Genomic DNA, 11610 nt, shown 5'->3' with positions numbered 1-11610 from the left:
AGATAGATAGATAGATAGATAGATAGATAGATAGATAGATAGATATGTATATGTATGTATGTATGTATACATATACACATCTATGTATGTTTACATGTGTGTATGTGTGTATTTTATGTATGTATCTGTGTGTTTGTGTTTGTATCTCTGTGTGTGTGTGTTCCTTTCCCTTAGAATATGATATCCATGAGGAAAAGGTCTCCCTAATTTTGGGTATTTATATCCCCAGCAGGAAATACAGTGCTTAGAACATAGTAAGCACTTAATTTTTTTTCATTCATTCACTTACTCATTCATATGTATAGATATATAGATAGATAGCATACACACACACACACATATATATATATGTATATATATATATATTCTCCCATCTCTGACCACATAGGAAATGAATTCATGGATTTATCATAGCTTTTTATATTCCCTAACTAAAACACTTGAGGGAATGAAAAGGAAGGTCAATTATATTCTAGTTCTCAATTTAAAATTTTGAGGCGCTAAAATTGGTTCATAAATAATTTTGATCCTTGTTTGAAGGATGTTGTATGTAATCAATATATAAAGTCTGCTAAATATTTGTTCTTAATCTGGTTAATAAAACCTAGTATCCCTTTTGTTCCTTCTCAATTACCTTGTCACTCAATCCCTTCCCTAGCCCCTAAAATTTGCCATAGTGACTTGTCCCAAGGTCACAGAGCCAATATATATCTAACATGACTTGAACTCCCATCTTGCTGACTTTCCACTCCATCATGATGTCTATCTTATGTTTTCCTAATTCCTCTCAAAAGAAGTAACCATGGCTGTATTTCCTTCTATACTATATTTCCTTGTAACTCATAACAGTCTGGTACCTAATCAATACTGCTAGAACTGTTTGACTGATTGAGAAATCATCTAGTAAAGGATTCTTTGTTGTTGTTTTTTTTTTGTTATAAATATATAGGATTTTGCCTATGAAATTTGTAGAAACCCATCAAATAACAAGAGGAATGCTGAAAAATATTTTTACAAGTAGAAATTTAGTACTGAAAAAAAAACATTTAAATTAGTCTCTTCTAGATAATGTCAATTGACCAATAAGCATTTTTTAAGTTCATACTATGTGTCACTGAGGATACAAAGACATAAGGGAAATAATAGTCTTTGCCCTCAAGATGCTACCATTATGGCTAGGGGAGAAGACATTTTCATCTGTATTTGCAAAATAGATGTAAGGTAAATTAAACATGTAAGTATGTATATCTACACACATAGACAGGAATTTCACACTGGTAAACCATTTAAACAGAAGATGGAAAATACATAATTTTAATAGTGGGAGGCTGGCAGTGTTCTGGAAATAGTTGAAAAGTTAGAATTAAGAGGTCTTGGGTTAAATTCTAGCTCTTCCCACCCCTCCCCCCAATGACTTTGTGATCTTAGGCAAGTCTTTTAACCTCTCTGAAGCTCAATTTGCTCACTGTAAAGTAAGGATAATATATGTTCTACCTATATCATACCATTATTGTAAGATTCAAGTAAATGATGGAATGAATTGACTTCTAAATGACAAGTCACTGTATAAATGTGAGATATTCTTTGCTTATTAATAATAGGTGTGCACTGTTTTGGGGGTTATGATTCCAAAACCATAAAAATTGACATGGAGAAATAAAACTAATACTTTGCAATTCTTCCTACCTTGAGGAAGTTTTATTATTGTTTAAATAATACTGAATTTAAAATTGTATTATGTAATCTTTGTACCTAATATTATTTATTTGATTTGGTTTGCCTAGCAGTAATTTTTATCAAATATGTACCTAGGGGGACCATTTTTACCTCATTAAATTTGTGATAGGATTACATAAGATTAGATTTATTGATGAGGGTAGGTAAAGAAAATGCTCCAGACCTTGAATACATGGAATTCTTCAAAATATTCACCAAAGTGATTGGCTGCCGGAGGAGGCAGTAGTTTCCTCCTCATTGGAAGTCTTCATGCAGATGCTGGACAACCTGTTGTTGAAGATATTGTAGTAGACATCATTGGACAACAATGTGGTAGGTTAGATGCCTTCAGCTCCTTCTTGTTCAAAACTTTTATTAATAACTTGAATGAATATACAGAAGATATCCTTATTAAATTTGCAGATAACAAAAAATCTAATTGGATTGCATAATCCAGATTCAAAAAGATATCCTAAGACAAGGGTTATGGGCCTAATCTAACAAATTGAAACTAAAAGGTACAAATTTAGTACAGGTACTGATTTAGCAAATCAACTAAATAATCATAGGATAAGGATTATATGACCAGAATATAATTCAGTTATGGGTTTTAGTGGTCTTAAGATGAATTCACCTCAGTTTCTCCAACTGTTAAATTGAGATGTTGGCACCTCTCTCCTAACGTTGTTAAGAGAATCAAATGAGATAATATTTGTAAAGTACTTAGCACATTGTAGACACTATATAAATGCTAGTTATTATTAGTGGCAATAACAATAACAATTACCAAAAAACTACTCTAAAACTAGGCTATATTAATAATCCTAGAGTCCGGAAAAGTAGGTAACAGTCCTTCTGTATTGTGCGCTGCCATATGAAGTATCATGTTCATTACTGGATGTCACATTTTAAGAGGGACATTTTCACAAACTGGAGAGTATCATTTTGCTGTTGTTTTTTTTTTTTTTAAAGTATTTATTAAGCATCTGCTGTGAGCCAGACACTGTGCTAGGTGCTGAGAATAAAAAGATAAAAATCAAAACAATCCCTCCACTCTTAGAGCTTATATTCAATGAGATGGGGTGCATAATATATGCAAAATTTAAATGCAAAATGCATACAAAGTAATTTATGGGGGGAGGACACTAGAAATTAGAAAAATGTGGTCAGGAAAGGCTGCTTATAAAAGAGAATACTTAGTCCTAGTTTTGAAGAAAGTTGGGCATTCCAGAGATGGGGCAAAATTTCTGTAGAGACAAAGAGGCAGGAGTGTGCAATAAATCCATAAAGATTATCTGGAGATTGTTAAGGGCTTTAAAAGCCAGACAAATGATTTGTAGTTTACCTTAGAAGGAGCTATTTGAGCAGCTAAGCTCAAACTAAGGGGTGGAAGAACAGACAAAACATAGTGAAATGATCAGATTTGTGTGTCCTTGTGTTATCAATACAGCAGCTGTGTGGACTATGGATGGGGAAGAAAGAGACTGGATACTGGGCAACTAATTAGGATGCTTTTGCAGTAGTCCAGGTGAGAGGTGATAAAGGCCTGAACAAAGGCAAAGGCTGTATGACTAGAGAAAAGAAAATGGATACAAGGGTGCAACATCAAATCCAAAAGAAGGTAACTTAAGATGATGTAGGGCCTGAAAAAAGCCAATTATATGAGAAGCATTTGTAGGAACTGGAAATGTATAACCTTGAGAAGGAGAACGTTAAGGAAACAGCTACCTTCCCACATTTGAAGGATCATCATATGGAAGAGAAATGAGACTTATTTTGTATAATGTAATGGGAAACAACTGAAGTTTGTAGGCAGAAGATACAGGGGAGCAGAGGATAATATAAGAGGAATAATTTTCTAACAAGTTGTACCCTAAAGGAATGGGCTCATTCCATCATTATTATGCCCCCCATTATTGGATGTGTACAAAATCTGGAAGAACTAAGTGTGAGATGCTAGAAAAGAGATTTCTGTGTGTGGTGTAGGAGGTTGGGTTAGATCACCTTCGAAATCTCTTGCATATATAAGGTTATATAATTCTTTTGCTCATCAACAAAAAGAGAAACCTGTAAATTTGTGCCATAAGGTAATTGTGCTCATATCAAGCCTAATTCTTAGACTTACAGTTTGTGGAGAAAGTTCATTCAAATCATATAAAAAACCTTAATCTCATCCTATTATTGGAATTGAGTGTTTTCTAGTCCATTTACATTCTATATACCCTGTACAGGAGCACAAATAGCTGACATCTTGAACAACTGCAAATCTTGTTATTGAATAGTAGAGCCAGAGACAGGGTTAAGACAGTTTGGCAAGTGTTATAGCATGATACTTGAGAACGCATAACCACTGTGGTTGTGTCCATGATCTTAAGAGTTTTCTAAGCATCTATGAATTGTGTGTTGAAATGTACTGATGCTGAAGACCTTACATTGCCAGATACAGGAAGGTGATCTTGTTTTTTCCTTTAACCTAGTAAAGCATAGATTAAATATTTTTTTGGCTAAGAGAAAATTTCTCTCCTCTGTAGAAAGAGTTTACTATTATATGTTTGATTTTTTTTTGTTTGCTTTGCTGTTAACACCTACTAGATAAAGTGTTCTTTGGTCACAGCAGTTTGTTTCATTCAGTTGCCCCCTGCTAGAATAGTCTTCTTTTTCTGTCTTCTTTTTCAATCCTTAACTGCACTGCTCTTGGAAAAGTTGTGACACATTCAAGTACTTGCTACAAAGCAACACAGAATTTTGGTCACACTGTTTGAATGTTACCATAGCTTTGATGCAGATCATGGATTATTTGGATAAATCCTAAAATCCCCTTTAGAATTTTAGTTCAAGTATATAAGAAGAGATTATGTAAAAAAAAAATCTAAGCACTAAATCAGTAACATGTTATTGGCAATGCCCATGATTGTGTCTGGTTAATTTAAATCTTACTCGAAACAAATAGGAAGTATTAGAAAAGACTGTAATTTAGAGGAAAATGTAATATTGCTTCAGCAAGATTTTCCACTATGTAAGTGTATACTACAGTGTGTACTCTCCCTGGCAGGAAGATACTTTTGGAAGTTGCATTAACTCTATCATGCCACTGGGGGACCATTTAGTAAATAACTACTTCAACATTCTAAGTGGTATCACAGTGAAATCTGCAGTCAGCCAACAAATGTATATCACATGCTAATGTAGAAGTACCTTTAAGTTTGGCTGGTCACTTGGGTACCATTTTGGAATGCCAAAGCACAATTTTCTCAGTAATACCCCAGTGGCCTATAGGTCCACAAATAGTTTTCAAAATTGCCTGTTGGCCTTTCTTCCAAAAGAGTAAGTGGGGGGGGCATCATTATTCTAAAAGTATACTTTTTATATGTATATAATAGCTAAATAAATAGTATATAATAGGTAAAGGTAACCATCTGCTGTCCTTGTGTTGCATTGAAATTTATACCCTTTTTATACAAAATGTTGATTTGCACAGTCATTTCAAAACCCCATCCATTTGTTCTGCGTAAAAAATAATACTTTCATATTTAAAATTGTTACTAGCTATACAATGATTTATGTGGATATAGAACAAACAAAAAAAATCCCTGTATACCCATGCTGAAAATTAATTGTTGCTGCAAACTACTTGAGAACAAGAAGAGAGAATACATTTTTTCATTTCTTAAAAATTCTCCCATGGTGAATTTTTCAATGTTTTCTCTTATATTATGCACCAAATACATTTTGTGGACAAGTTCTTAAGAGTAGGAACTTTGTTTTATGCTTATTATATATCTCTAGAGTAGTCATTGAAGTAGTCTGTAATTGATTGATCATTGGTAGCAAATCCTAATAGATAAAACTCTGGCCCAAGTTTTCCATGAATTGATATGTAGAATAAATCTCCCTGAGGGCTCTAATTTATCCATATTTGTAATAAGATATTAGTATATATACTAATTAATACATGAGGGTATTATAAAAGGCAAATACATATATAAGCATTTAAGTTTATCTAGAATAAAGGAAATAAATCTAACTAAATATTATTTCTAAAAAAAAAGCTCATTGCATGATTGGTGGTTTAGAGTTAAAATATTACATCATCTTTGTTTATATGAATTTTAGGTGAACCAGGAAATCTTTTGGTTTCAAATTCTCATAATTTTAGGCTTATAGTATTATGGGTTTGGAACAAAAAGGAATCAAAGAAATCATATATATTTCTTAATTTTGAAGATTTTAATAATTAACTAAAATTTTAAATTAATCTTTAACCATAATAAGGCTAATATGTGAAATCGTTAGTGTATCATACCATATGCAACTACATCGCAAAATAGCCCTCATAGAGCAAATACTTTCCAGAAAATTTTAGTAACCATGATTTCTTTAATGTTTTGTTCCAGGTAGCAGTTTTACAACATCATCAGGACTATACACAGGAAATAATTCACTCACAAATTCTTCTGGATTTAATAGCTCACAGCAGGTAAATTTGTAAAGTAAAAATGAAAAAGATTTTGGAATATATGAAATACGTAACCGAGGTTCCTCTTTTTTCTAAAGTGAACTCTCTGATTTTATATTCCCCCCCATTTCTTTAAATTTGTATTTTTTTTTCTTTAAAATATTTATTAATGAAATTGTGTACTTTTTTAGTGACTGGTTTAATTTTTGCTAGTAATTTGCATCTTGTTGGATGGAAAAGTGTCAAAAAAACATTCCCAGTCTCACATAAGATTTATGTTTGCAAGTATAAACAGATCAGCCTGTGTTTATTTTGTTTGCCCTACTGTGTGAAGTACAGAGAAAACACTGCAATATAAACATGTGTTTGCTGTTACGATTTGGAAGGCTTAATGCAATATTTTGACAGAATCCTTTCATGTTGTTTTTTGGTTTGGTAGGAATATGCATCTTATACAAGTTTTGGCCAGGGTCAGTATGCACAGTATTATAATAGCTCACCGTACCCATCCCATTACATGACAAGCACCAACACCAGTCCAACAACGCCTTCTACAAATGCAACATACCAGCTTCAAGATCCACCATCTGGCATCACCAGTCAAGCAGTTACAGATCCCACTGCAGGTAATTAGAGGAATTTTATTAGTCCTACAGGCCATATTTTTGCTGGTTCACATGTATTTCAATGGTTAATGCAGTTTTGGCAAGACATAGGACTAGAGTTGGTTAACAAGAAGTTGTGTTGTACTGTTTAATAGATTTCGTTCTTCTATTTTTTTATTCAAAGATGTTAAAGTTTAAAATATAGGAAATACCCATTTGTAATGATTATCATATTGTTTTGTTATTATCAATAATTGTGAATTTTTTAAAAGATATAATACCCATGACTAGAGATGATATGAAATAGCATAATAGCATTGCTTAGGAATAGGAAAACATATTAGTAACACGCATAGATAGAATTCTATACATTGCATCCTACATATAATGCATAGAATTTTTAGTGTATACAACATATACAATTCTATATATAAACATTCTGTACATAACATTTAGACTTCTATATATTATATTCTATATGTGTGTTAGTATTCTGCAATTGTCCTTTGTTTCCGGATAAGTAAAAAATTTCGAGGGCATCTGCCATAGAAAAGTTCAGTTTTAGAGTCCATATTGTAGATGGGACTCATTATTTCAATAGAACTTGGCCTAAAGCATCATATATTTGTAGCTGGAAAGGATCTTAGAGATAATCCAATCCAACCTTTTTCATTTTATAGATGAAGAAAATAAGTCCAAAGGTCACATCAATAATAAATAACAGACCCAGGATTTGAACCCACTGCCTCTAACTCTTAACCTCATGTTCTTTCCATTCCACCAGATTTAGTGACCTCCGAGGTCCCTTCCAGTTCCAAGTCTGTGATTTACTGCTAGTATTGCAATCAATCAAATATGTTCATTGTACAACAGGCTAAGTCACTGTTGTAGTAATGTTGCCCAGTAGAATGCTTTTTCCTATGTTAGAAAATAGAACACCAACTTTAAAGGCACAAGAATATCTATTGTTTTTCACTTTTTTTTATGAAAATTCTTGCCCAGTAAGAGTGAATGGTCCTTAAAATAAGAAAAAAGAGACAACTTCCATACATATTACCATGGCGCATGATGTGATATCTGCATGGCTAAAAATCAAATGATGGATCCCCTGTAGTTTAGTTATGTTATCATTACAAACTTTAGAAGTTTCCAATGTTTTAAGAACAAATTGGAAATTTGTTCTTAAAACAGAAGCAACACTCTGATCTCTGCTAAACTGAGAGGCAGTGTGGTTTAGTGGATAAAACATTGTTATGGAAGCCAGGAAGACCTTGAGTTCAAGTTCTACCTCTAATGCAAAGTGATGCAGTGAGTCTTGGTAAGTGACTTAATGACTCAGTGTTCTAGATACCTTTCTAAGGTTATGAGGTGCAGAGAAGGTGCTGTCTATCACTGGTAGAGAGAATCTCCTTACCTAGAAATTCTCTATACTAGTGAAATTCCAGGTCCAATCTTTGTCTCTCACATATTGAAGTCGTATAATTGAATGTTTCTGGAAAAACACTTTGTTTTGTTTTTTTTTAAAAAAGGGGGGGTGCTTTCTAAATGTCCCCAACCTGGCTTTAACAGCTCCATATACTTGTTATATCCTTCAAGTGTAGAGTTTCTTACCTACTGGTCTTTTATAGGATTTTGTTTATATTTCCTTACAGAGTATTAGGCTACTATAGTGATCTTCACACAGAAGTGTGCACTCAATAAATGCTGTTGCCTTTGTACACAATCAAAGCATATAACATTCTCATTCATAAACCACATTTTAAGCTTGAAAGGTGCATGTTAGCATATATATTTACACACATCACACACAAATGTATAAAAAGTTAGGGGGTCAGTTTTCTTTTCTTTTCTTTTTTTGGTCTAGGCAATGGGTTAAATGACTTGCCCAGGGTCACACAGCTAGTAAGTGTTATGTGTCTGAGGCCGGATTTAAACTCAGGTCCTCCTGAATCCTGGGCCACTGTTCTATCCACTGTGCCACTGAGCTGCCCTTAGGGGCAGTTTTAAGATTTAGGACCCCTTCTATCTTGATTTTACCATTCTCCTTACTCACTAGATTTGATGTGGATGTCCAAGAGAAAGACTGTAACTTTGTCCCACAGCCTTTGCAATAGCTGGATCATTCAGGTATTTTTGAACTGCTTACCTGATTTCTGAAAATTTTGTGGGAATCGAGAAGGACTTGGTGGAATGAGTGGAATCCATTCATTGGATTAGAGATTACTGTTAAAAGCATGTGAAACCATAAAGTGATAAAAGCAACATGAAAGTAATGACTTCCCTTCATTTGGATGGCACAGAAGGAAGAGGGTGTGAGAATAATGCAAAACAAATTGCTATCATTTTATCATTTTGTCAAGGAGAGTTGGTTGAAGGATGATGTTGAAAAATTCAATGAGGTTCTGTTCTTCTGTGGGATGGTACTCTTAACTCTGGCCAATTTTTTTTTATAACTACTATTATTATAGTGGAAATGAAGTGACACAGTATGATCCTCAGCACAAAGTCATCATCACTACTCATAGACAACTCAAAATGCAGTGGTCTTCTGTCTTGTGGAAGTAACATCATGTCCGTACCCATAATGTCAAGAACATCATCTAGATTTTTTAAGACCTTGTTTTATCTTCTAAATCAGCCTCAATACAAGTTTTATTTACAAATAAACTAACCTGATGTTTATTTTAATATGTACCAGATATTGTCGGATAGATTTCATCCTCTCAGAACTTCTATACACATAGACGCACACACACATGCACACACAGAAACACAGTGTCTTTCTGGTCAAGAAGGAAATATTTAGAGACCTTTTTCTCTTTATACAAGCTTTTCTATTCGTAGATAGTCCTAGGGATTTCAGTGAGCTTACAAATTGAAAAACAGATTATTTTCAAAGTTAAAGGAAAATTTGGTTGAGGCTTATTTTATGTTGGTGTTGTTTTTTTAAAGAAAGAGATCCCAATTAATTTGGCAACAATTGAGTTGTCTATTCCTAGTTATACATAAAATTAAAGACCAGATGCACTTGATGAAAGAAGTGTTTACTGATCTTTTGGGAGACATACTTTAGGGGCTCATTTAACTAAGATTCTGGGAAATGATCTATTAAATATGTAAGCTGTATGATGGTAGGAGCAATGTTTTGTTTAAACCTCATCTGCCAGAGAACCTTGTATAGTTTTCTGTATAAAACAGGTGCTGACTAAATTTTAGTAGAAATGAAATTAATGTTTTATCACTGATTCTAAGAGAGCAGTGTGCTTCTGTTTTTGTTATCCATGAGAAGTTTTTCCATAAAGATCTGGGAAATTATTTTCCCAGGCAATAGTACTGAGATAATAATTTAGCTTTTTTGAATTATTTTAGATCTTTCTTTGAGTCTCAAGAGGTATTTGGATTTAGAGTGCTGCTCAGTCCTGGGAACCTGGATTCTAGTTATATTTTCATCCTAAATCTTAGGGCAATTAACTTATTCTTTCTGCTTATTATGTTTCTAACTGACTCTTAATGAAGATTTTGACCTTTACCTATTTTACCAACATCTTTTAAAGACTAATGAACTTGCAAGGATATCTTGATGATTTTTTCCAACAACAGTTTATAGAAATATAGTTTTAAAAATCTGTTACCTCTATGAAATTTTCATTTATGTTTTAATATATGTGTGTGTGTGTATGCATGCATGTACATATGTATGTGTGTGTACATGTGTGGGTGTGTTTGTGTATAGTAGTAGTAGTAGTAGTAGTAGTAGTAGTAGCAGTAGCAGTAGTACCTCATTCATTCTATGTATGGCTCTTAGGAAGAATGTGCTCATAGTTAAATGCTGAAATCTGTGTTCTTCTTTGGATGTGCATATGTAATCCATTAAGAGTAACATAAGTAGAATATAAAGGTCTAGACCAAAATACATCACTTGTCTCTTTCAAGAATACAGTGTTCTTATGATAATTTATTTAATTTTTTTCAGTGACGTATTAAATATCATAACAAAAAAAATCACATCACTTAGAAACACATAGGAAACCATAGCCAGTCTTAACCTTCCACCAGAATTTTAGTGAATCCTCTCATTTAAAAGGACTTTATACAAAGCCACTTCTTTGTTTAGTTCCTTATCTGATTCTTATCTGATATTAAACAACCACCACCAAAAGAAACCCCGTGAGGTCTTTAAAAGGATTTTCCCCCAGTTCCAAATTAATCCAGTGAATTGAGTGTATGGCTGAAGCCTCATTTTGTAAACTAATTAGTTTTTTAAACCTATTTTTTAAAAAGGTATTCTGCTGCTACTTTTTAGATCTTTCATTTTAAGACTCAGTCCTAAGCCACTTGAAAAATGTAATTTGGTGGTGTGTGATTATTATCGTTAATTACATAACATTGCAGAGTTGAAAAGATATTTCATTGATAATGTGGTCTAATTCATTCGTTTTCCAAGTGGAGAAACTGAGATCTAGAGAAATGAAATGGCAGTCATTAGCTACCATGGTCTTCTTATTAAGTATAATTAAAGAAAAGATTTGATGCTTTTAAGTATGGTGAAAAGAAAGAGCACAAAATGGAAATTACGTTACATAGCCAAGGAAGACAACAGGGAACATTGGGAAGACCACTGGCTCCTCAGTCAGAAGATATGGGGTCAGATCTACAGCATATCATTTAATCACCCTAAAGGTTAATGGGTTGAAATAGATTTTTTTCTTCTTCTCCTTTTTTTTTTGTGAGGCAATTGGGGTTAAGTGACTTGCCCAGAGTCACACAGCTAGTAAGTGTTATGTGTCTGAGGTTGGATTTGAACTCAGGTCCTCCTGACTTCAGAGCTGGTGC

General features: G+C 33.4%; 1 protein-coding gene across 10 annotated transcripts in view; it reads left to right on the top strand.

Moving 5' to 3' along the window:
- The window catches only part of LOC114054112 (eyes absent homolog 1), a 161198-nt gene that overhangs the window by 51146 nt on the left and 98442 nt on the right, over positions 1–11610 (top strand). For 5 of the 10 annotated variants that reach the window (XM_027877238.1, XM_027877235.1, XM_027877233.1 and 2 more), the window contains 2 exons: positions 6111–6193; positions 6612–6798. In XM_027877238.1, the coding sequence (XP_027733039.1) occupies positions 6111–6193; positions 6612–6798 (270 nt within the window). Of the gene's footprint in view, positions 1–2246; positions 2252–6110; positions 6194–6611; positions 6799–11610 lie in introns of all 10 variants that reach the window. The other 5 variants (XM_027877237.1, XM_027877240.1, XM_027877236.1 and 2 more) reach the window with 2 other exon arrangements.

This window comes from Vombatus ursinus, unplaced genomic scaffold (genome assembly GCF_900497805.2).
Source record: "Vombatus ursinus unplaced genomic scaffold, bare-nosed wombat genome assembly UNPS02014812.1, whole genome shotgun sequence".
Classification (NCBI taxonomy): Eukaryota; Metazoa; Chordata; class Mammalia; order Diprotodontia; family Vombatidae; genus Vombatus; species Vombatus ursinus.
Note: the sequence above shows the minus strand (reverse complement) of the source record. Positions and strands in the feature narration are given on the sequence as shown.